This window comes from Apostichopus japonicus, chromosome 9 (assembly GCF_037975245.1).
Source record: "Apostichopus japonicus isolate 1M-3 chromosome 9, ASM3797524v1, whole genome shotgun sequence".
In the NCBI taxonomy this organism is placed as follows: Eukaryota; Metazoa; Echinodermata; class Holothuroidea; order Aspidochirotida; family Stichopodidae; genus Apostichopus; species Apostichopus japonicus.
The window spans coordinates 14,294,225-14,321,686 of NC_092569.1; the positions used below are offsets into that span (position 1 = coordinate 14,294,225).

At 35.6% G+C, this 27,462-nt stretch overlaps 3 protein-coding genes and 1 pseudogene across 3 annotated transcripts in view; 3 read left to right on the top strand and 1 right to left on the bottom strand.

Annotated features, from left to right (window-relative positions):
• Positions 1–24,312, top strand: LOC139974482 (uncharacterized). The gene is made up of 4 exons (XM_071981665.1): positions 1–128; positions 5,183–5,302; positions 5,398–5,629; positions 22,725–24,312. Exons 1-4 carry the CDS (start codon positions 60–62, stop codon positions 22,856–22,858), a joined length of 555 nt encoding a protein of 184 aa, XP_071837766.1. The 5' UTR covers positions 1–59; the 3' UTR covers positions 22,859–24,312.
• Positions 1–25,728, top strand: part of LOC139974480 (receptor-interacting serine/threonine-protein kinase 1-like) — a 240,480-nt gene extending 214,752 nt beyond the window's left edge. The window contains exon 8 of the mRNA XM_071981662.1: positions 24,311–25,728. The gene's annotated coding sequence lies outside the window, so the exon portion shown is untranslated. The remainder of the gene's footprint in view (positions 1–24,310) is intronic.
• Positions 7,661–11,047, top strand: LOC139974483 (uncharacterized). Its single transcript, XM_071981666.1, has 2 exons — positions 7,661–8,835; positions 9,525–11,047. Exons 1-2 carry the CDS (start codon positions 8,606–8,608, stop codon positions 9,646–9,648), a joined length of 354 nt encoding a protein of 117 aa, XP_071837767.1. The 5' UTR covers positions 7,661–8,605; the 3' UTR covers positions 9,649–11,047.
• LOC139973768 (uncharacterized) lies at positions 11,311–18,045 on the bottom strand (annotated as a pseudogene).
• Positions 25,729–27,462: the final 1,734 nt, after the last annotated feature.

Sequence of the window (27,462 nt, forward strand, 5' to 3'; positions counted from 1 at the left end):
AACACTTCATAAATGACGAAGAGGCATTGGAACTTCTCAATGTTGATGATGATGATGTGATGAAGGAGCTTATCCCACAAATTGGACTTCGTTTGAAATTCGTGGCCAGATTGAAGGCATATCGACAGGTAATGTAACTGCACTGCACATACATGTAACACTTCTAACACCAATGGTACAATATTTGTGAAATGCTACAACAATGAGATTAACATACTTTAATTGTGAACAACATATTCATGTCAATTCCAATAACCTCTTTGTTCTTTGTCTTGTAAGTACTGTAACTGGAATTACCCTTTTTTCACTGAAAAGCCTCAATTATTGTATAACACTTTGTTTGGTTTTAGGGTAATATCAAAATCAATCCAAATTTGCACAAGAAAAAAGCATGACATAAATAAAATGTAATATGCAAACCAAATGTGTTTGTTTGAAGAAATATATATATATATATATTACGCTTCCCTGATATGCTAAAATGATGCATCAAACAATGCATCAATCACAAAAATGAAGCACATACTGAAAGAGGAAGGTCTATGGCTTTAAGGATTCCTTCTTGTAGGAGATCATATAATTAGAATGTCCAACTTCTTTTGATGATAGTATCTGCATCAAGATATGCTGCCTTGATCACAAATATAGCATGCTATCACTGAAAAGTGTGTGATTATGTGATCACCCTGCAACGGTGGTCTGTCTACACATTAGCCAGCACTGCTCATTGCATAAACACTGTTAAAATGTTTCATTGAGTCTATAGCGTAGTTTAAGAAAATTCTGTGGAGGTAGAAAGTGTTAGCAGGTTGGAGTTGGTGCCAATACAGCAGAGCGTTTAGTTGTGCATTATCCTTGCCAAAATATTTCGCACGTTCTGCATAGATTTAAAATTTTGCATTTGACAAGTACAGTTTTGATGAAAACATAGCAGTCTTCATCTCACTGACATATTCCATATCAATTATATAGTAACACAAAATACACAAGGTGGATCTTTAGCTGTAAGGAAGACAAAAATGAAAACTTTGTTGTCCAAGGATGTCCCACATTTATGACAGTAGTGTCCCTTTAAGCTAGTGCGTTATCTTCGCCAAAACACTTCTTACTTTCTGTGTAGTCTTAGAGTTTGGCAATTTGGAAGTACAACCTCAATGTAAACATAAGGGTATTTAGTCTCAGGTGGATATTCCATATCAAATATATAGTAACAGGAGAACATTGCACAGAATGCATGATGTAGATCTTTGGTTGTGAGGATTTGATGTTGCTCAGAGACTACTTTATAGCTTGGATGTCCAAAGATTCCTCCTGAAGCAATGATACATGGGCAAGTTTCCACCGGAAGAACAAAGAATAAAACAAATATGATTCAGAATGTGGTTATGAAGGTGGGTTTAGGGTAGACTCTATGATGAAGGAGGAAGGAGCCAGGATGTGTGTTGAGATAGGGGTTGAACAATTTAAGGCAAATTGTTCAAAGTTGAAATGGCAAGCGACCATAACCTTACCCTTATTGCTAGGTCAGGCTGATATATCATATCATCAATGTAAATAAAAAGATAGGACACAATATCAATACTGTATTGGGATACAAAACATGCTGTTACATGATTATTACTAGTGTGTATTGTAAACATCTTCCTCTCGTGTTGTCAGGTCCACAAGAGAATGCCATATGAAAGTACACTTGGTCTCTTGACAATGTCAATTGTGCAGGGAGTGGCACAAAATATTTAGCTTGTTAGCGTGAATGCCCAAAGGTCTGTGACAATGTATGTAGTTTTAAAAGTTAATATTAAATCCTTAGTCCATCAGAACAAACTATTTTTTCTTTTATACATGTCAATACGCTTGTCAGTGCTTCAAGTCTGAAATTCACATGTAACATCCTTGAAAAGTTTAATGACCTTGTAAACTTGTCTTTGGAACTTGGCCATAAAATTCATTGCTTTACTATTCAATTTAATGTGACTACAGACCTCTTTACTGGCACACGCTTAACTAAAATGCAGTTGAACAGCAATTATTCAAGAAAGGAGTGGCTTCAATTCTCCATAATTCCCAAATGAAATGACGAGCGCTGTGGCAAGTAATGTACTTACACTGTCTTCGCTCATGACTTCAAGGGCCTGAATAATTTTCTGCCTTTGCTTTAGTTTAAACAGTGAAGGCAGCAAATAGAAGGCTGTAGTTACTTTGCTTTCTGCAAAATAAGAAGGAATCAAAGTACAATAACAAATCTTACTGTAAGGAATTCACATGTCAATGAATGATGATTGAAAGGGAAAGAAAGCAAATTGTTCCACCTCAATGAACCATTTGTAACCAATCATAAAATATGGCCCCAACATCTCAGGAGTATTCCCATGAAAGTATCATCATCTTTAAGAGTCTCAAAGCATTTCCAAAATGAGAAAAGGTAGGCTAATGTGAGATAATTTCCAGCTCATTTTTTTTTGAAAAGGGCAAAATGAGCGATTTATTATTTCAAGTAAAACTTACCTTCAATAATTCCTGACATTCCTGAGATTTATTAACTTTACAAATTGAATTGCATCCCATGGTCTAACAGACAATGTTGCTTTAATATTGTTCCAAGCGTAAACATGGCCTGTACATATCAGGATGTACTTTCTTCATACTCAAAAGTGTACAATTACCACTTGTGCACAATACAAATGGTTACTGCAAATTTTACATGCAGTTTGGATCATGAAAGAGTTGGGACATAAGCACTGAATGGTAAATTAAACTGACTATTAGAAAACTTTGAGAGGTATAAAATTTAGAGACCATAATACTTACCAGTGGGAAGTCTCTTGGGATTCTTTATAATTTTGCTTAAGCCTGATAATTTCCCCCAGATACATGGCCTCCCCAGGATTGTGGGCTGTAAGTTTTAACCCTTGCAGCTAGGAACAGTTGCCTAGGGCAACGGATATTAATGCTTACCAGAATATTCAACATTAGTGTGCTGGTTATGGCATGAACTCTGTTGATGATCTCGGTTAACTCATCTGTGAATTTCTGTCTCAAAATACTATCTGCTAGCTTTGTGAGGTTGGTAATCATGGTTTCAACGTCAAGTCCTGTGATCCTCTTGCATTCTTTTGATATCTGTAACAAGTTGTGTAAAAGTATAATGTTCAAACAGCACACTAAACAAACAAGTCAATGCAGGAAATCAATTTGAGAAACAAACCACAATGCATTTGTTTTTTTAGTTTTGGTTATCATCAGTTACTTACCACAGTTGATGTAAACAGCGCAGGGTGATTGGTCTTTTATTTTGGCAATGAGCTATTTGTCTTCCAAATTTGTTTTCCTCCTATATGTAAATGTGTATTCCATTAGGTGAACTATTTTCACATAGTTTGGATTCTTCTTCTTCATTTCTTGCATGATCCATCTGTGGGATACATAAAAATTTAAACACTTTGATGTTAACTTCTTTATCAATTCACAATGTGTGATATGCACCCTGATATGGTTTAATGTGGAAAGGGGGGGGGGGGGGGGGTTACAGCAGTGGAAATGGCGTATCACTTTGACAAAATATTGTTTTCATGTACTCATATAGCAATCGTATTTAACATGGTGATTTTACTTATGTGTTTTGATTAACAGAGCATTAGTTAACACAAAATTTGGAAGAAATTTAAGGGATAAAAGGAACATATTCCTGGACATTAACAGATGGTAGCTCAAACTTTCGGGGACCTGAGAAAATAAGACAATGATCATGCACGTACACGACACGGGACTGAGTAGAAAAACCTGTTTCCTAATTGCGATATTTTATACTCTTATTTTATTCTCACATGTTCCCCCTCAAAGTTAGACTTTTGAAATTACAGAACCCCTGAAAAGTTTTTTTTTTATATTCAAATTTAGAGGCAAGACAAGTGAACATTACACAAGCTTATACAGGTACATTTTTGACACTGCAAGCAAAACTGTCATTTTCTGTTCGAATTGTACCTCTCTGTTACATTTCCACCTCAAGGATAATTTCATTTGATAAGTTGTTTATAGAGGCATTCTTAGAAAGCAAATAGTGGAAGATGTGACAACATTGAGAAACCATAATAGTTATGAAGAAGTTTTGAATAGATTTTGAAGGTAATTTCACGATAAAAATCTGAGTGGTTTTTTAAAACATGGTGATGTTTCTGGAAAAAAACATTGAAACTGAGCTTTATTTGCTCTATTTGGACGCTGCTTTTGATCAATGTTCAATATTGTTCTAATTGTTTTAACCCTGTGTATAATTATTTTTCTTGTAAAGGTTAAAGTGGTCACAGTCTGGAAACCGCTAAACAAGAATGTTAATCTAACCATGAAACTTTTAGAAACGAACGCTTTGTATGTTTATCCACCATAGAAAAATCCCTCTTTTTAAGTATGAAGCTTACATGAACGTGATATAGAGTGTGTTTATTCACAAATTAATGATTACTAAAACACTGTACTGTTTTTGTGTGGTCACAGCTCATCAAAATTCAAAGACCAAAACCTGTTTATACAATAATCCATAAGCTTGCTGAACTGTATGTTGTACACTCATCTATCTCAGTGTGTTTTACAACCTGTAATAGTGGGAATGGAGATCAAAGATGATCTCGGAATCAATATTAGTCAAACTATAGAACGCTTGAACAAGAACCTCTAGTGTTCATGTGAACATGAAATCTTTGCACCATAATAACATATAATCTAAAGCATGGGAAAATTTAGACTTGATATACTGGTTTCCATTAGTTCAAGACTGTTAAAAATGGTCAAAAGTTGGAAAATAATGAGTGCAGGCATACATTTACTGTTCTCATTGAAACGTGGCAACGAATTTGTCAAACCCTTGGAAATGAACACAGAAGGGTATAGCCTTACTCTGACAGAAAAAATATATATAATAAAGCAATCGACCAATGTCTAAGGTCAGTTTGTACTATGATTTAAGTGTATTTTCTGGTATAAAGGATATATGTTTACACTAAAGTTCACTGATTGTAGTACATTATAACTTAATTCAGTTGCATTTAAACCGTTAATTAGCAGATACAACTACTGAACAGTAATGGCGGTAGGTAACCTGCGCTCTTGTTATTTCGTATTTTATACATTTGCAGAGTCTTATTAAACAGTTACTAGACTTGCATATATAATTTCATCTTTCCAGGATTCCTCAGCAACTTCTGAGCAGTCCGGCATATCAAGACAATATGAAACTTATAATGAGAATCAATCAACCAAGGAAGAAGCATCACTCTACGGTGTTGTCAGTGCAAAAAGAATTAAGGTAACTGATTTAATGGTTCCTTGTTATATTAAACGTGAGAATATCATAAATCATGAGCTAACCTAAAGCTGTTTATCTATGACACTTTCCTTCAGCTTTTGTCTAGAGCAATTACTAACTGGTGGGATATTGGCAGAGAGCTCGAAATAAGTGACGAAGTCCTGGACAGAATTCATATAGATACGCCTGGGGGACACACAAACAAAGTTTATCAGATGCTAACGAAATGGAAGCATCAAAGTGGAAGGAACGCAACTAACAAGAGGCTGGGAGAGGCCCTTATAAAATGTGGTCGCACGGATCTGCAACAAGGTCTGGAACAAGAAGGTATTTTGTGAATTGGATGGTGTAAAACTATCAATATAGAAATCAAGTTAATGAGAATAGTCTAAGCAACAGCTTGTAATTATTGTCTACTGGTCCGTATAAGAACCTTAAAAAATGGACATATTTAGTGACAATTGTAATTTGTTTTAAGACTTACTCTTAATTCTTGTATTTCTTGTCTTGTTTGATGTTTGATTCGCATCCCTGCGTTCTGAGGGAGGTGCATAAGTTAAGATGTGTTAAATGATATTATTAGTCACTTATATCGATTCAATGTTTTTCAAATGGTTTATTTGAACCTAATTTAGAGGCCTTTCATTTGTAAATAAAACTGTTACAGAAATGTTTGTAACTGGCAAGTTTTCCAACTGAGAATTGAGTATTGCATACCAATGTATTAGTGATTATTGGAACTAAACTATCTATATAACTATTATATGCTATTCAGTGTTTGCATATAAAGGAATCGCTTACATTCAGCACATACGGACTAAATGTTACACTCTAAAAACAAAAGAGTGAAAAATTCACTTTTTACCGAGAGTAAAGTTTTTCACTCAATAAGAGCGAAAAGTCGCCTTATAAGAGCAAAATTCGTTGGTGTTCAGTACCTCCAATTACTTCTCTGTTCAGTCTTTGAACCAGAGTGAATAATAAGTGTGTGTTGACATTAACTAATGCTCCCGCTATCTTTGATTTACTAGTTGACAGCTGCATGGGTTCACGTTCACGAACACAGGCACTTTGCCAACATAGTATAGTATAACGTTTGCAATATCGCAATAACAATTCAATTGAAAACAAGCAGAGATTTTTCTGAGGCAAATGAAGATGTCTGTTGAAAACTGGTGTCATGGTTTTGGAGGAAACATTGTTCAGTTATTTGAAGGTAAGTCAATCTATCTTTAATAAGTCCAATAATCACAGGTGATATACTTGTAGTATTAATACGTATACTACTACTACTACGATTGGTTGTTAACAAACTTTAATCTTATTGAACATTTAAGCAAGTTGGCTGTAAAAGTAATAAAATAAACAATTGTACTAGTAATAGGCCTACAACTTTGGCTTTAATTAATTAACTGTTCTACCAGTAAAAACAAATAATCATGCCATATTAAGATACCTTGAATATGGAATGTACTTTAAATTCGGAACTTCGTTCCATTAAATTAAACAAAAATTGTGCTTTAAAACGAGCAATCAATCAACAGCTAATTTATTTACTTTCCACCTGGTTTTTGTTGCGTTGTTTGCTTTTTTCAACATATACTGTAGTATAAGTCTGATAAGCACACGCTACTGATTATTTTCGTGACATACGCTCCGCTTACGGAAAACGTTCGTACATACAGCACGTGAAAACATCGATCCAGTTTACACACTAAATTCCCATTGACGATGGTCTTTGAAGAAAAGTTAGACTTACTCTAGTTCACTGCTAAACTTGTTAAATGAGAATCCGTAACATTTCGATTTGCAGCTCTAGAAAGAACGATGGCTTAATAAAGACATAGGAAAGAAAAAGTAGTCCCCAAACCTCAAAATTTAGCCTTTTTATCTCTAAGTTTTGACTTTTAATATCAAACTTTTGACTCTGTATCTATTTCCCCTTTTCTTATGCCCCTATTAAGCCACCGTAAAAACAATCGTACAGCAGATATTAGAATGAAAAGCACTATTTACAACTTTCTTGTATTTTCATTTCATGATATCCCTAAAAATCCAAGTAATGTCTTAGACTGCATAGTGTACAAGCTATTTAGAATCTTGTCTCTGTTTTATCGAACTTATACTTGGGTTCCTTCTAATGTAGTGGAGCAATGCTGAACATGTTGTCACTGTAACCATCATTTTCTCAAAAGTTGTTACCGTGACTCTACCAGTAAGTTGCTGTAGTTAAGTAATTAGTTGAAGGGATACATACTTCTAGTGGTTCTTGTGCTCGGTAACAAAAATAACTGAATTTGTTTGCCACATCTCAACATCTGCTGGGATTATTTTATAAGAATGATGGCAGGCGTGGCAACCGCTCATCACATTTTAATGCCTGAAATCACACTTATCCTAATATTAAACTGTTTTTTAATAATAATTTGAAATACAAAATACATTTTTACTTTCAGGTTGGGACCGATGTTGATCAGTGGTGCACAGAAAAGCTTGAGCAGTACAACCAGCCTTAGCTTTAAAGTCTTAGGCCAGCCAGCAGGCCAATTCATGATATTATTATATGTGACTACACCAACATACCTGTTGGTGAATCTATAATAGTAACCTTTGACAGGCTAGTTTCATTATATCTTGAATCTGCACTTTGTACTTTTATCTACTTTTTATAAATTTTGTGAAGGTCTTATTTATAAGGTGGTGATTCAAGATAAGGTACACCCACGAGTAAGGCCATTTAATGAAGCACTCAATAATATGCCTAGTTAAGAGCATGTTCCAGCTATATTAGCCTTCATCATAACAACCAACATATAACAACATTCCTTAAATAACCTATCCACATGCTTTCAATTGACTCCTTCTTATCCCACTGCACATAGTATTACCTTTTGAACCTTCTCTTACTTATACGTTGTCCTTAACAATCCTATTTTATTCTACTTTTTGACTTGCCACCATCAAACTAAGTATTAAAGATATAGTAAAATGACACATGATATATTCGCAATATCACTCGATAAAAGTTGCTTACCCCAAGTGATACACTAATTCATTGAAAAAACAACTTCACACCAATAAAACAATCATTTTTTGCCAAATTTAGACCAATGTTTACGATGACCTACTTTCTGCCGAAGTTGCGCTCCAATGTAGGTCAAGCTTTTGTTCGCTCTGATGACGTAGAAAGGTGAACGATTCAGACGACTGGCAAAATATCTTTATACTGTAGTATATAACCTACACCCATCTTCACATGAAACATTATACATAAGTTTGTAAATATCACCAAATCAAGTCGGAATGTCGTCAAATGACGAAAATAGTGGAAGTGAGAGTGAACAAATGTTTCTAGAATGTGAAGAAGACGATATCGACGAAATTGAAGCCGGTGAGGATCCTGAAAACGACCGTCCCGTGGTCAACGCAATTCAGCCTTATCTATATGAACCAGAGGACGATGAAGATGACGACGAAGAGGGAGGGGAATTAGCGAACCACGTTCGCATTCATCGAATACATTCGTTAGATTGGTAAGAAGCAACTACAAACTGAGAAACCTTTTTATAAATCTTCCTTTTTTCCAAACCCCTAACGTACCGTGGGGGTTTCCTCTGGCTATTTGGTTTCTCTGTCATGAAACTGGTTGACTGTAAACCGTTACCGCTAGGCTTAATACGCTAGCCTATAGCTTTTCAAGTTCCCTATACAAAAATGATGCATTGTAATTGTAAGGCTAGGATGATAAACAGTGATGGGTCACATTCAGAACGGTAACTTTAGTAAGTAATGTTTCTAAGCAATGTCAGCAAATTTATATCAATAATCATGATCGTATTATTTTCGTAACAATATGTGCAATTATACCAATGGGTTTTGTTATACATTGGTTGCAGTCTAGGCTGGCCTACTTTCTAGTGCATAGGATGTATAGCATAGCCACACATATTTCATTTTCGAGGAGAATAAGGACAGCCTATGCTGTTCATAACAAAATGTCAGCAATTGTTTTGTACTAAAAACAGCAATTTTGTGTCCCCAATAGTTTTTTCTTGAGTCTGATAGGCCCAACCCTATGCATGGTAATATAATCAATTGAACCCACTCACTGGGGAATCTTGTGAAGATTTCAAATAAATCTGAAAAATAAAAATTGAAATAGAGTACTATAATGCCATAGGCTAGTATACTGATTTCAACTATTTTTATCATTCTTATCTAGGTGTTCCTGTCAAAACTGTCAGATCATGCCATCTGGGAGGGAATGTGTCTGTTGTTCAGAGGTTCCACAGGTCCTGGAAAAACGAGACGATGCAAGGACACTGTATCACCAAGCCCAACCCTAACGGTGCGTTACAGAACATCCAGGATTTCAATCCGTTTGTCTTGATGTTCATGTTCTCCAAACTGCTTGGTCTCAGTACAAGCAGCAGTACGATGAACCGTATGAGGGCCCTCAACATAAAATTTTTCGGCACATCTCTTACCGGCAGTTTGCAAGATGGATATGGGGTTTCCTTGGTCGTCACCTGAGAATCGTTCTACCATCCTGTGCTGTTTCAGCGATTCGTGCTACCCCTCCGCCACCGGGAGATGAGGATGACCATGTTTATGTAGGATTCCTAGCATAGGATACAGTATGCATAGGCTTCATCCATTCCTGCCATGGATACTTTTTAAGAAAAGTGGCCCAAGAAAGAACCTGGGCACAAAACTGAAACGAACGGCGGCAGTTGTCACAGCTACATTGTCAACTTACTAACCTCTCGACCCCAGTCCCCCTACATCATGACCAGTGGACTGTGATCGGGTCAGGGTGTAGCAATGTAATTTCCTCTATATCAGAAACTATGTACAGATACTACACATGATCTTAGGCAGAAGCATTCCTGCCATTGATTCCTTATTTTTTTTTCCTTTGGTCAAACATTCCAAGAGGGTCACTCATTATAACAAATGGTTAAGGACAGTCAGAATATATATTAATATGTTCCACGGGTATTAAAGTAGGATTCAGAGTTTGAAGTCTCAAACACTGTGTTTTATTCTATCAGGGCATACTTTTGCAGATGATTCACTTCTCTGTTAGTAACGACTTCTATTTCCAGTACCTCATGCATACTATATTTTCACTAACAAGCGAGTAATTGCCTGAAGAAACATGAAGAGTTGACAGGTTTTCTTTGGTGGTGTTTTCGTATCTAAATTTCTATCCAATTTCCAGTAGCCTACTTGATAGCGTTTCAATTGAGCCAATAAGCAGGAAGCCAAAATTCCACAACATTTAAACATTTGCTTGGTACAAACACCAGAGGGCACAACATGTGTAGTAAATCTCTGCAATAAAGTGGAAAAAAAAAGTTGTTACAGATTATTTACTAGGTAGTGTGTTTGCAAGAACTAAGAACTGTTGATATCCCTTTCTATATAATTCACCATGCAATTATGTGCCATTAATGTAAGTTCATTCATTACAGGGAGCAGTCTTAGCTGTCTCTTCTCAAAGCTGTCTTTTCTCTTCCCTCTTCTAGTTCACAATCTTATTGTTTGCAATCCAAGTGGCAAGAAACCTTGTTTGGTAAAAGAAAAAAGGCATGAGGGACCACAGTGAGGTATTCGTTTAATCGGATGGGAAACCATGTTTTTAGCACGGTCAATACAGCATGCCGTCTTGTCAGCGTACTTTGTCTGTCACAGAACTGTTCAATACAGATGTAACAAGTGTACTTCTTCAAGCTGACTTCTTCATTGTAATCATTCGCATGTAACCCATGAAGGTTGCCTTTCTTACTTCATTAGTATCCCAACTTGGTTGTGTAAGGACTGGAGTGACTAGTTGATCTATAGCTTAATGAAATGGTTTGATCTGCATACAACAATTTTTTGACAGAAAGGCCAGTCTTGAGCTCTGGAAAGATAACATAGTTTCTGCGAACCTACTACCTACCACGCAGGGGGACACATAAAGAAGTAGTGTGACCCCTTCTCAGGTCCAGAAATAAAGAAGAACACATTTCAAAGTTTCTTTGTTTCCTTCTATATTTGAAAGTTGTTGTTTTATTTGCTACAATATTTGAAATTACTACTTCTCCAAGACAACTTAGCATTAAAGTAAAAATGAATTGGTAAAAGTTTCAGTGTGTGACTTGTTGACCTCTAATGACTTTTGACCTGTACCATGCAAACACCGAGCGTTGTTTTATTCACTGCATATGACAAGCATATAAAGTTAAAAAATTAAACTTGCTGATTTGACCTGAAAATAAAATTTTCTCATGCTTATACATCACACTTTAAAGGAATTAAGATACAATGGTTTCTGTTTGAAAATGACTTTGAACCATCATACTGCTTTAAGCACTTATTAGCAAAGATACACTACAATGCTCAAAGTTTCACGTAAACAGTTTCTTTTAAACAATGTAACACATTTTTCACTGTAAGTTGGCAAAAAAGGACCATATCACTTTCAGATCTGCAAGGCTAATTAGCTCATTCCAATTTTCCATTGAATCAAACATTTCACTATTTCAGTATACACCCTAAACTCCTTAATCTACAGTTAGACTTACACATTGAACAGTAATGCAGCTAACCTATTACAGTACTTGATTCTGACAACTAATTTGTTCAATTTCTCTATTTGTCTTTCTAATTGTTGGAATTATCATTAAAGGTAATCTGTATTGGTCCAAAATATTCTAGATATTCAGATATGGTCACCTTTGGTCAAAATTCCTAAACTGTTTTTATTACCCACCGCGTGTAGGAAATTAACCTCACTGGGACATACAGTCATCTAGTGTGTTCATGTCAAATGTATGAAAACAATTTGGAAATTAAAGACCTAGAGGAACGAAATTTTTGAAAACTTGTAGCAACCGCTATAATTTGGGGCTAATATACAGAGTACCTTTAATGGCAGCAAACATGTTGTAATCACAAAGGCTACGTGCTCTTCTCCTTTAACGTATCATTAATACATTTGAGCTTTCAAGTTTTAAATGAAGACTATTTACTGCTAGCTACGGTCTAGTTTAAAAATAATTTATAAACAATAGAACATGGTATATAACAAAAGCTTATCTTGCAAAATAAAAACTTAAGGTAAGGTAATCCCTAGTGGTCACTTATGATTTTATGAACTTTATGAGACTTGAATTAAGCATACCTGTGACTGGAGGAAAGTATCACTTGCTTACTGTATGCTGTACATGTCATATTTCTGTACCTCAAATGACCTTTGTCCCAACAAAGCAATAGGAACCCAGAACTCACTATGGGAATAGATAATGAGATATTCAATTTTCAGACTTCTGAGTGAAAACAATATGGATCATCCACTTACCAATGGCTATACCTACACTCCAAGTGTGAAGTTAAACCAACTTGCACTTCTCAATATATGGTGTTTATGAGGTTTTCAGGCTTGACCTCTATTTACCTCAAATGACCTTTGACCTCCATGAAAAACAATAGGGACCATATACTCACCAAGTGCTACCAACATACAAAGACAACAAATGCATTCGGCAAGAAATCAAAAACGAGTCAAATGTTCTGCAATTGCTTTTTCTTTACTTGGCCTCTCAAACGTAGAACACAGTGGAGGTGGAACTTCGACATCTGGAGTTGTATCAACTTTTCCTTTTTCCTTTTCAAGTTCTACCAGTGATGTAACTTGTTCCATGAGCTTATCAACATAAGCTGAAAAAAATGTTTCTGATATACTCAAATTGAAATTTACACATGTGGGGTGTGTGTATGTAGAGGGAATTACATTTGATGTGACATTAGATGACCTTTGAGCTGAGCTAGAAAATAATTGAAGGTTTAATTGTTTTGATAAAGTTCCATCTCTTTCTCATCAAAGACTCTTACTAAAATGAACCAAATTATGATTAGGTTCAAGTTTGGCGATACCAATTTGATAATAGAATATTTTGAGTCCTCAGATTGGAGACTATTGGTTGCTTTTAGTAGTAAAATTTTTTGTTTGCTCATCATGTATCCAAATTAAAAGTAAACGGTTCAAGGCATAGACTACATTTGCAATCAGGTGACTAAGTTTTGACCTACAGCAGAAATAATCTTCTATCAAAGTAATAATATTTCAAAGGGCACATGTCCACCAATATGACCTTTGGCTTTGATTTAACCTTTGAACGCATGATCATTCACTTCAGTTACTTATATATATAGCCAAATTCTGATAGTAGGGGAGATTCTTACTATATCTGTGTAGCTCCCATGATCAATTCAATGTTTCCCCTTGGAGTACTAGCCAAAAAATGGTTTTGAAGAAAGATTGGCCCAAAGACTGTCAAAGATGGACACACACAAATACATTTTGACCCTAAGTCATGAACTTCCTGTCACCATGGGGTACCCTACCATATGGGTGACCCCATGCAAATTGTAGCAGCACAGGAACACTAACCATTACCATGGCAACTATTGCTACAGGAACTGATATAAATACAATTTTCACGGCAATTATTACATGCATCTATTTTTTATCACTGATTTTATTCCACTCACCGAATGAACACTGTTCCATCACTTTCTTTAAAGTATAGTCGCCAAAATTTGCTTTGGGGAATGCAAGTGTATACTGCAAGTCCCCATCATGATTTCTAGCTTGGGTCCTCACAGAATTTTCATTGTAATGCAGAACTGCGAGAAAGAGTCTGAAGAGCAATAAAACAAATAAGTTGGTAACAGTCGTGCTAGAATTAGCAGTGCACCTTTGCCACCAATATTCAGTTTTGTTTAAAGATCTGTTGTATTGGACCCAGTTAGCACCGATAGCTAGGAAAGATTCATTATGACATAATTGATCTGCCGTAGTTGAAAACTGACCTCGTGCTGTAGCCTAAAAATAAGTCTGCGAAGCTTCTTGACTTTGTGAGGAGCTTAGTTTAAACAACATTATGGAGAGTTTAAAAGAAGAATTCTGTAAGTTGTGATGAACCTTACACCATAGGATTAAAGGTATTCTGTATTGGTCCCAAATTATAGCATGCTAAAATTGCTAGAAGTTTTCAGAAAGTACTTTTCATGGAGGTCTTTACTTTCCAAAATGTTCTCAGACATTCTACACAACACGCAAGATAACTCATGAATGTCTCGGTGAGGTAAAATTCCTCCAGGGTCGTAATAAAAGCAGTTGAAGAATTTTGACAAAAATTAAGGGTAACCATATTTGGGGCCAATACAGCATACCTTTTACCAAATCAGAAAATTTACCTATATGATCATATGTTAATGAGTATGGATGACCTAACCTGCTCTTCATACCAGCATGACCAAAATGGTACATCTTGGGGGCAAAGTGGTTCACCAGACTGTGAAAGCCTTCTACACCGAATGTTTGCCCCATTGGCGATAACTGTTTGATGTCTTTGCGAAGCCGACTGTTTGAGAGGATGTCCGTAACCTGTTCGTATGGTTCTGTACCTGTATAAATATATTCCCAAAAATATTTGACAGTCTCTCAAAACGTGTACGAAGGGTTACCATAAATGCTGCAATTTGTGTTTAATGGTACAGCAAAGACCAAACAAATATCTGAAACAGACTGAACAGTTAAATATTCAGCTGGAAGTACTTCTTGTCCTTTTAGCAGGGAAATAAGCTGAAGCTGCATGGTGCCACTAGCACCTGGAACAAAGTAAGATAAATAAATCCCAGTTTAAAAACTTACCTGGTATGAAATATTTCTTTTCAGAAGCAATTCTATGGACACAACTTGGGAAAAGCTGGCTGTGACCTGAATGGCAGTTGGCTACATGGTTCAGTATGGAATCCCACTTGGCCAATGCCAATTCTCCATTGCCATTGCTTGTGACAACACTCCAATAAAGGTGTTTAATGATGCTTCTCCTCCATTTCTACACTATTTCAAAGCCCTTTTTTTGTCAATCGCAACAAGCTTTTTTTTCAATCCTGTATAATAAATATACAAGGTATTAGTTACATTGAAAATCAAGCAGTTCTTATATCACAGTTGCAACAAATCCTGTGCAAACCTTACAGGGCAGATAACATGAAAACTTTGATGTAGTGAGTATAGTGACTCCCAAGATATTTCTCATGTTTAATAGGCTATTGTCCAAACTTTCCTTCTTGAGATACCGTTTTCACGAGGTTTTCAAAATAACAAGGCTAATTCCTGTACTCAATGTGGCACACCTGCTTACAAAATATGAGACTGCTGAAAGCTTCCCTTCTTAAGGTATCATGCCTTCAAGCTAGGCATCACAAGCACACACACACACAGACATAGAGACTTGTTTTTAATTGTTCACCCTACACTACAGATTACATTTCAGTTTGTTATTCCCAAATCTTGTTGCCCCCCCCCCAACTGGTGACTCATAGTTCTCTATTGAATTGGACAACTGACGACATTCCATCATTTGTTCATGTTAGACCCAGAATTGCTCACATGCACACACACACCATTATGATTGCATGGGTTTGCGATTTCTTTGTAACAAAAAAGGAAGGACATGATGATCGACTCAAGATGGCCATTTCTTACAGCAAGTAACAGGGGTTCTTTTTTTAAGGAGGAATGGTAGTTGAGAGAAATATTTTATTAAACGGGTTATATTTAAAGTTGTTATGAATGGGCGTTCAACTTCAGAAAAATTCAAATTTAAACCATTTCTCTGCCAATTAAATAAATGTCTGGTGGAAATTGCTACTGCTGGGACAGTTTTTATTGCAAATTATTGCAGGATGCATATTTATAGCTGATTTGGAAGGAAACTGTACAGAAACTTATGAAAAATGTTTACCTTTGGCTACATGCCACACGTCGTAGTAGTGGGTCACTTGGCTGCAATTCTCTCGAAGCCACTTTTGAATCTGAGCATGACGATCAGTTACAAGTGTCGTAAGAGTTACGTTTGCAAATTTGAAGACTTCAAGACATCGCTTCAAGCCCTCCAGCTCCATGTGATAACTGCCACTGGTTTCATTACTCTGAAAGAAATAATGTTTTATATGAAATTGCAGTTAGTAATAGCGGCTAGCTAATAGCAAAGGAGTTGAACATTGCAAAAACAAAAATTCCAGAAGAGCATCTACCATTGTTTACCTGCACTAACTCCATAGCAAGTATCTTCTTACGCTGCAGATCCAGAAACGTGTAGCTGACAAATTTTGCTGAATGGCCCATACTGTCACATGTGGCATCTCCACCACAAACTACCCCTGTCCTTATAGAACCTAACAATCCATCTTGGCTAGTCTTCCATACAGTACAGATGGCTGGATTCAGATAAAGCTTTTGGTGTCTGAAGAATGTCTGTCTGGTGATACTTTGAACCCCCCAGAACTGCAAAACCCTCAAGACTTTACTTGGGAGGGCTCCACTGAAGAGGATGGAAGCACTTAGAAGTAGATTACCAGCAGGAGTAGACCCAATGAATGGCTGTCTCAACCACTTGAATGATCCATCACACTTATTACATGTTTGATTAATAATCAGCAATGTACCAATAACAGTGGTACATGTTTTGGTGCCGCCTTTTCCACACAACTGACATAAACGGAAAAGTTGCAGTAACATGGTTTTAAATACCACAAACTTTTCATCTTGATTTGCCAGCTCATATTCAGTGTCTGACCTGAACAAAAAATAAAAGCTTGAGTTACTGCTTATAAATTATTGGGCTGAAAAACTTAAACATTTGTATTTTGGTGATTTCGGACAAATTTGCATGTTCAAAAGTTACTTTACAGGAGCAAGAAAGATATTTAATAAAATTATTGATAAAAGTAAATGGCAGTTGTAAAACTACATAACTTTGATTGTTCCAGGGCCAACATAAAATTCAAATCAATGAACCATGCCATGTCCTCCTAATGCACTAATATGTAGATAGTATGCAAATCCTGATCTTTGATATTTTTTTCTGCGTCGGCTATAGGAAGGGATAGGGAAATATTTAGCCCAGGCTGCTGGCAAAGTTCACTTATGTCGATCAACAGATTTTGTCCAAAAACGAATCACAACAGTTTTCTATATTGCATTGACTGACCGGTAATATGGTAGATGTAAATCAAATATTACTAACTCATGATCACTGTCATCATCACAACTCTGTTCATCAAAAGGTTCATAGTCTTCATCAGAAGAGTCACAAGAATCAAATTCATCCATAGCTTCCTCATCATCAATAAAATGATATAGTTTGAGTTCCAATGGTGGTTTCAATATGTCACACTGTACTCCCTGAGACCGATACTTGGGAACACATTGCCACCTTTTAAAGATAATGAAAGAACATTCTCGAAAGTGTAAAATCTGATAATATGTGTGATGTGTATAGATTTGCTAATTAGAGAATATTTACCCTGTATCTCAATATGGTTGTTTACATTTCCTAGAAAGGTACACTGCTAATGTGAAATATTGTGACACAAATTTTCTCTTCTGGGACATAAAAAGCAGTATGTGTCAATGGAAGCCATCACCTCGGTCGACTCAGCCTCCTCCATGATGACATCATCAACAGTCTCTCCAATCAAATTTATTTAAGGCCAAGTATACCCTCATATTTATCCCATAATCTAATTTGGTATTTGAAGTCAGAAAATTGCTCTCAAGTTGTTTACTTTCAAGAACTGTTTTGACTATGCACCTTGCCTAATTTTGCACCAAAAAAATAACAATTCTTCTCTCAATGTAAACATCACTTTAAGTTGATTAACTTTGAATCCTAGCAAAAATAACAGCAAATCACAGGAATGAGTTTTGTTAGCATCTTTAAAAGATAACATATGCATAGTTATACAACCATGTACCCTACTGTTTGCAAAATATGAATGCTAAGAGTAGACTCAAGTTGTTTACCTTTACTTGGTCCTTTGTAAGTTGCTTGTATCTTCATTGATCTAGTTGTGGTCACAGCTGAGATACTTTTGTGGTGCATCTTTATCTTGTCAGTGCTTGTACATTTGTTAACACTGGTATTTCTATCAGTTGAAAAGGGTTCTTCTAAGTCTGTTGAAGCTTCACTGTCCTCTTCCGGCTTTCTATTTTCGTCCTCTTTGTGTTCTGTCATCATCTGTACAATAAATATGAGATAAACAAACCTGAATTTGAGAAAAAGTAACTTTCTGAAAATGTGCAAGGGCAAATGGAGTCACTGTCTGTTCCAATATATATTCCTTTCAAAAGTCGATAACATCACCGGTTTTGAATTACCAAAATTGTTTGCACTCTGTTTGCAAGGATTGTTTTTGAACAATTTTCTAACATCTTTATAATTATCATACTGGCTCCAGGTCAAAAATGTCATCAAGACACGTTCACAATAAAACTTCAATATCCAAACGATCAATCCAAATTGGAGTAACAAGTTTAGTTTTAGCAAAACCTGGAGTTTGTTAGAATTTTTATTTTGGCTTCTCATATCCATTTGTATTAGCAATCAAAATATGTACTTCATGCAGTATGAAATTGTACTAGTACACACACTATGATTTTCAAGAGTGTAGTACCGAAGTATCCTGAGTTACAGGATTACAAAAGCAACTTTTATGGCCTCTAGTCTACAAACTTACCCTTTGCACTTCTCGCTTTCTATAGGCAGGTCTCTCAGGCAAGTTGGTACTGTACGGCTTCTCGTCTATGTCAGTGGTGTAAATGGTTGGCACAGCATCTCCTTTCAGTTTCCTCTTGCTGAAGTCCCAAAGAGAATTGCAAGAAAGAATTACTGGTGCACCTTCTGGCCTAGTGTTATTCAATAATTTCTTACACAAGGTCAGGGTACTTTTAACTGTTATGTCAAAAGGTTTTAGCAGAAATTCTATTGGCAAATTTTGACACATGATTTGGCACAGATCTACTCCATGCCGCAATTCTGATCTGATGCGCACAACTTAACCTTTGCGCACAGCTCTAAACTTGATGTGGTGCATTATGACATAGGATTTTGTATTTGCAAAATACTTCATGGATGCACTGCTCATGCACTCATGGAACTCACATGTATAGATTACCTTGTCATGAGTTTTTTTCAGTTATGTCTGACAAGGAGCTATGCTTTTTAATAGTTAAACTGTTGACAGTGTCTGCAGCCAAACAGTATACTACTAGTGTTACTGAAGATTAGCTTGCTCAAAGAAGACTAGATATAAAACATTAGTGATTTTAAGTTAAAATTCACTTAAATATTCTTTCTTAATTCAGAAGATATGACGTAGGCCTAGTTAGTCCTGTTTGAATAGTAACTTGTCTTCAATATATACCTGGTAAGTTTTTATTGATAAAACTGATGGCATCTTGTTCTTATCCATTTACATGCACCACTATAGCTAGCTGTTGGTGCACAGTTTGCAGTACTTTTCACTAAATTGGTAATTGGTTATAAGTAATTAACTTTTGGCTAAATTGACGTTTGGTTTCACACACTGACAGTAGGAAGGCTAGTCTACGTTATTGATCTAGTAAGTTACATGCACTAATGTAGGCCCTAACTTGTAAGTTGTAGGCCTACGGACTTAGGACAGTATGATGGCCCTAATAATAGTCGCACAGCCGTATACTAGGCCTTACTAGTGGTGGTACGTCGTTATCAGACTACGTGTCTAACAGCAATATTGACATGTGTTTATCGCTTAAAATTTGCAAATTTGGTAAATCACAGCAATCATGAAAATTACCAAAATTTGGCCAAATGAGACAAAAAATGTAAACTTCTTCATTAATAATGCCATATTAATGCTATAATTCATCAAATTAAGACGAGTTACGCGAGCATTTTACTTTATCTTTAATAATGTATAATATCAAAATGCGAATATAAAAAATGTCATACGATGTTGTCAACATTGTTCGGTATCGGTGAAAACATCAAATGCAAGCCTGCAGAAGTTCCACTTTTTGTCTTACATTTGTCCTCTTTGTTTGTAAAGTTTATCCTACTTATACTAGTTGTATTTACAATCCCACCTGTTTCCTTGATTTAGCTAATGATCCACTTGAGAAAACCTATAACCAGAATAGCTTACGACTATATTGTTTTCATTACACTTTAATATTTAGTTTATGCTCGACTGAAAATATTGTTTGATTTGTACATCACAGAAGGTTAGGAGGCATAATGACCGGTGCATGATATTTTATTCTAACTATGATCACATTTTTGTAAGATTGATGGATATGGATACTACTTTTGTAACATGTTACAATGTCTGTTACTGAAGTAGATATTTTCTAACTTTTAATTTAAGATATATTTCTATACATTTTTTTATCAGTTTTCTATTACTAGTCTATACCATTCACCACTGATTGCATTGTCCTGTATGTTATTCTATACTTTCAATACTTAGTCCATCCATGACCTTTATACTTGCCTAAGTCTCCTGTTTAAGTTCCTTATTCAAATACAATCAACAAAAATTTGAGAACAATTTGTTATGTTTTCTTTTTTGCATATCTCTAAAATGCCCTGCAAATCTTGCGGTAGTCTAATTCTGTAACATTTTAGATTATATGTTGTATATTTTATGTTCATTTGGATTCGTGATTGAGAAGTTACCCTCAAATGAAAAGCCATAACCCTGTACGGTGTAAAAGTGCAAAAGTTCTTCATTGCTATGCCTTGATTTGTATAATACCACCGACTTTAACTGTTTTCGAAGAAAGTTTTGACATTCTAGTCACAATTGTGTTTTTTGCGATATCTTGTTATTTTCGGAGAATATATATATATATATATATATATATATATACAGCCTATGCGCATACAACATATTTTCAGCATTGGTATAGTTCACATCTACCAGTAATGCATATGACACACATATTGACATCCACATTGAATGCTGTGTTGCATGTTGCGTGTGAAATGTATCTCATTTATGCCAATGACATGCAGTCTACGTTACCGACAGGTTCATACTAGAAGACCTTTGTATTGTTTAACGAAAACCTGTAGATGAACTAAAATATGAATACAATAGGTAAGTGACATGATCACATGATAAAAACAGTACTGTGTATATTGAGGGGAAGGATCCGAGAATTATGAATATGAAAGTAATACAAAAATTGTAATTTGTAATCTTGAATAATAAAATAAACTGCATAGTTATCCACACAAGCATAATACTTTACTTCTTTTGGGAGTCCCCATAGAAACAGAAAGCTTTAGAAACACCTCATACAAACATATATGGCAATTAGCAAACAAGTATTGATTCGATTATAAAACAGCTGACTCCAAAATAGGTCGTATTGGCTATCACGGGGTGATTGGCAAAAATGGGCTAAAAACTTACTTTTCTTGCACCCTAAGTTACAAAGGTTTAATATATGGAAATGGCAGCTCAGGTTTTATTTGGCAATATTTTTCAGTAGTTCGCAGGTTGGTGGAGGTGTTACTTTTTCTGTAAACAAATAAATTGCGACGTCATAGGTCTTTTCCGAAGCTATTTCAGTGCTCCAACAGTGCAACAGTTAGAATTAACCGGTTCTCTGTATGGCGTTTTGAAAGCGTGCTTCTTCACCAACCCTTTTGTGAGGTAAACTGACATATACTGCACACTTTGGTTACACTCACCTTTTTACAGCAGTAGTTTATATTTAAACATTTTTGTGCAAAAACCTTTTTAACACCTTTTACAAATTCGGAAATTGATTTCCTATTGGAAGTTGGTATTATTGATGAAAGTCAGTGGTATAAAGTTGAAAACTATTACTAAAGTTTCATGTTTCTTCACTAGAAAAATAAAATAATGGCTATTGTATACGCTAGACTGTTCACTTTTGTGAAAATGATCACTTTTCTCTTTTTCAGAACAGAATAATGTCTTATGTGCTAGTTTTTAAATATAGTTGTATGCATCAAACCTTTTAACACTTAATAGTCACGTCAAATGAGCAGATATCATACTAACTCTCAATGTAATAGGCGACTGTTTACTGTGTTCTTTAGTTTGATTGCAAAACACCATTTTTTAGGCCTAATTCAAATGCGACACAATTTTTATTTTGTACTTGTACAATGTCATGTCAAGCATGTCTGATGTACAAACCCAGCAACAATCATGCATGGAGATAAAAATACATTCCACAATCACTGTCCTATACTCATGAACAACAATAAATATTTGATTGGTAGTTTAATTATTTACACTCATTATTTTAGGCCTATCCTTTTCACACTGGTAGTGTAAATATGTATGTCCAACCACAGTAACTAGCTGACCTAGGTCTTTCTTTCGTTCTCGAAGTACACAAGTACTCTTGAAAATTTTCCTTATCGACGTTAGTTGAAGTATGCCTCAAGGTAAACAAAAGTTGTTACCCTTTATATCTTCCTTACAGTGAGTTACTGAAGATTACAATGTTGATATAAGTATACTGAGTTGTATTCTGCTTTGTTTGCTTATACAGATTACACGAATGGGGCCAGTGGAGAGGAATTACAATTCAATGGGATGCAGAAGAAGAGATCATTGGATTACATCATTCTAGTCCCGTGTGTATTTATTGTGGCATTCGCACTAGGGCGAACTTCATCGTCTTAAGTATCCGCCAACGCTCAACCACACAGCTCCGACTGACATATAGTAAACTTGGTTTAACGTACCAACCGGTGGGATTATGTATTTACATGTAGTCAACTTGCTCTTCGCTGAAAAGAAGGCGCTATGTTTCAGAAGTTAAAAGTGAACAAACCTCTGATGAAAAAAAGGATATAGGTTCCACCATGGGCTTAACGAGGTCAGCACTTCAATCACCTCTAAGAGAATGAAAAGGTCGAAAAACTTCAGAAAATTGATCAGCATTATAACTGATATGTTAGTAACATTCTGTGGTGTGTCGTTTTTATAGCATTTTAACTGCAACAAAATTAGCAGCGTTAAAACGTTCTCTGCACGTCGAATATTGGCGTTTAATATTTTTTTATGACAACGTTAACGCGATCATGAAGCAACACCTGCAATGCTAATACAGAATTTTCTCACCATAATGAACGTGACTGTGTAAATGTCTGTCAACAAACCCATCCCTGCTTGGTAACTGTTATCAAGACAATGCTGCATACAGTCCCTATTAGGCGATTTACTGCAGTAATAAAACAAGTGCAGCAATGAGAAATTTGTTTTGATTGGCAATATTTCTTAGCAGTTTGTCCATATTTTTTTGTGCGAAAAATATAAGACACAAGTGGGATAACGGTGTCAGTTCCTTTTCTCATATATCTTTTTCTCCTTGCCTAATGCTCCTATTCAGCAGACATACTTTGTTACAAAGTTAGAATGTTTTAAAATTTTGTTTTGAAAAAAAAACCATTATGATAAATGTATTTATTTTATATTTTTGTAACGGACACTCCTAAGAAATACACTATTTCACCATGACAACCTACGGGAAGAGCCAGTTTCGCGAAAAAACACGAAGCTACAGTTATTTTCCATCCAAAATCCTATTAGCAGTAGTACTAGGCCTAAGCATGTCGTTAGGCATATCCATACAGCAAGTCATGTCGGTATCAGCAAATCAACCAAGCAACCTGCTCTAGAGAGGCAGAAGTCCAGGCTCAAGAAAACCAGTCAACAGTAGGGAAGGGTTGCTGATATGCATTTTTTGATACTTTTAATGTAAAATTTAAGTATTCAGTTGCATATAAATTTTGATAACTGAGATCACGATACTTTACAAGCAAGATACTGCCTTTGTAACCATAGCAAAGCCTAGTTAATGATTTGTTGTTGTTTATGTTTATCACTTTCCTATTTTTGTTTTTATTCATTTGATCTCTTTCTTTCATTTCTTACTTTGTTTTATTCATTTGACAATGATGAAGAATTACATTTGTAGATTGAGGATTTCCCCAAATTTTCACTTTTATTGCTTACTGCTACAGGACAACAGTTTGTGGTCAGGTGGCCCTGTGTGACCTTTCTCTTTAAAAACCTGTCTTTAAAAACGATTTATGAATATTCAATGATCAACTTTTCTTTGATTGGTTTAAGGTGGTCATGCGTGAGTTTCCATACACTTAAATATGGGGTGTTTTCTTAAAAATATGGGATGAATTATTTTAGGAATTATGGGATGTATTTTAGGAATTATGGGATGGAATGAATAGGGTATGATAGTAGGGGACAAAGTTAAAGGAAGATACTATAAGCCAAGTTTGCATAGTAAGAGGAGAACAGAGGAAGGATAAGTTGAGATGGTTGTTCACAAGATCAAGATAATTTCTTATAATAACAACAGTGTTAGAGGAGAGGACCCTGTTTTCCTATAAGTTCAGTCGATTTCTTATAAGACGTATAACAGCTCTTGTTTAAGTGACCTCATTGCTTTAAATACACGATTCATGTGCATAGTAAACCCATTGTTTTGCCTTAATATGTTTATTTTATTGTGTGAGCTTTCCGCCTTTCCAAGTTGTCCCCACGATCTCAGAGTAAACCGACCTTACCCTCATGGGAAGGTGCTACCTGTAATTTTCCAAACCTAAAAATATAGTTTTGCCCGGTCACTGTGTTTTTGGCGGGCTAAACCATAGGTTTTTCAGCATCTAGTCTTAAGATAAATGGTTGTTTGGGATGTATTATGAAAATCACTTCATAAAACTCTTGTTGAAGATTGGAATGCGTGCTTTAAAAAGAGACTATTACCATCACCAGAAATGTAACAAAATTTGAAAAAAATGGATGTTTAATGTGTATGACTTTTATCAATCAAATAAGAAACATGACAAAGAAATAAGTTATTTTCTTCATTGTTTATAATTCAATAATTTTTTATGTAGTTTCTTGTATAATATACAGACATGGGGTTTTCACCAATCAATTTTTATACAAATGAAATAACGTGAATATTCCTTTCATGGGAACATTACAAAAGTAAAGCTATCAAATCTGAATGCCATTTAAGCGATGCTTTATGCAGACGATATTTGTCCATGTGTCGACAAGCGGTAATTAGTCCAGTTCTGGGTACTGGAACCCCACATACTCAGCTGAAGGGAAGCACTCCCCAATCTTTGTAACTGCACAAGCAGAAATGGACAAGATACCCCAACACCACCTGACTAGTTGCCTTTAAGCTACATATCTGTAACGCCTGTCAGAAAGTAAAAAAAGGAAATCATAAAATATAAGAAACTGCATCATAACAAAACACTGAATCAAGCCCATTGAATTGAAAGTTTCCAATAGGCATTGAACCGAAATCTGCATATAAGATTTGGAAGCAAAACAATACATTGTAAAAAAATTAATCCACTATTGGGTTAATGGATTGAAAACTCAAAAAGGAGTGTTTCACTTTTTTACAGGATTTATTTCTAACTTCTTTGTAGAGTTTTTCAAACACTCCCCCACAAAGGTGCAGACCCTGAATAGTGTGGAAATGACCCATTTTCTCTGCATTTTCATGTATACAAATGCTTTTCCAGGTACAGGTATTGACTGACTGTATTCAGTTGATGAGTCGGTCTTGCAAGCAAGAGGATGTAAGTTTACTTCATTGTCTGAGTCATCTGTGTTCTGTCCTTGCACAAACAACATTATATCACTTGCGTCATTGAACTAGGGAATAGCACCGGCTTCCTGTGCCTAATACTTTGATGGTATTCACCTTTTTTCATATTCATTTACAAATTTGAAGTTAATATGAAACAAATTATTTCCAATCTGATTTACAGACATATCTGGCAATTGTAGATTCTGTAAATCCTGCAAAATGTTGTCTTTACATATTTTTTTTCACCAAATCATTTAGTACCCTACTTTTCTTAAATTTTTATAATTATGTAGGTACACTACCTTATACTTACATATGTAAATCATCTTCTTGCAGCTGTCGATATTTTTGCTGGTAGTCATAATAAGCTGTTCCAATAAATAAATGTCCAGACATACACTTTGAAAGGCTGGGTGTTGGATTATGCACCGCACACTATCATTCTCTAGGCTGTCCACTTTGTTTCTCACTTCTTCAATTTCTCTGCAAAATTTGCATTCTATTTCTTTTAGCATTGCAGTACAATTCTCACAGGTGAACCTGCAAATTGAAGTTGTAAACATAAATGGCATAGAAAAAATGGCTTTAATGTAGTTCACACGACACCAAATATGAGACCATTTTTTAACTGCATCAACAAGTTTTGAAAAACTGGTTAGGGATAGACAATAATTGACACTATATGTAATATGTTTAATTGTTTGTAACCACAATCCCATACAAAATGTAGGCCTTAGATTGGGAAAGAACTGAAAGTCATTTTTTCAAAAGACGTCATAAATTCAGTATTCCTATTTTCTGCTGGGAATGGTAAGCGCACCGTAAATAGATGATGTAGAAAATATTGAGTGCAGAACTTTCCAGTATGAGCCTAGCCTAGGCCTACTGTTAGATTTAATAATTTTGCATTGTCAAATTACTTGTTATATTTTACCTGAACTAATTTTCGTATCTGTTTATTTCCTATCAAAATGATACTGCTTTGTCCTATGATAATTTCATGGAATATGCCCTAAGCTATATCAAACAGAACTTGTACGTTGTACGGTAGTTGCATTACTAGATGTAGTACTAGTAGTAGCCTCTAGTAGTTGCGCGAATTGAACGGAACGACTAGATAAGAGGTTATCTTTTTTTCATAAGATACATATAAATGTGGAACTTTTAAACCAAATACATTAAATCATGTACTGACCATTCATTTACGTCAATTTGGAGCCTATCAACGTCAGGAACTGCCGGAGCTTCGTTTCCCAAATCTCCTTCTGCACCACCTCTCGCAACTGCCACTGGCTCGAATTGGTATGATTACAAACCAAATGCTTCTTCTCGCTCTTTTCGCTTTCACCAAAAACTCGACGAAGAGCAAGACAGGCGCAAATCTATTTCCTTTGAATTATCGTCAGAACTTTGAGACATTTCTGATCAATTTTGTGCTTCATTATGTTATTGATTTCAAGTTGATGAAAACGCGTTAACACACACTTCACAGTGAAACACACAGTACACAATGATATCAGCATAGCGGCGTTCATGCAATGACGTCACGAGGCTTATCGCTGCAAAATTTGTTTTTCTCACTTCCGGGTTCAGAGTGCGTCATAGTTCGTTATTTCATTTGATATTTTCTACACGAAAATAACGGGGT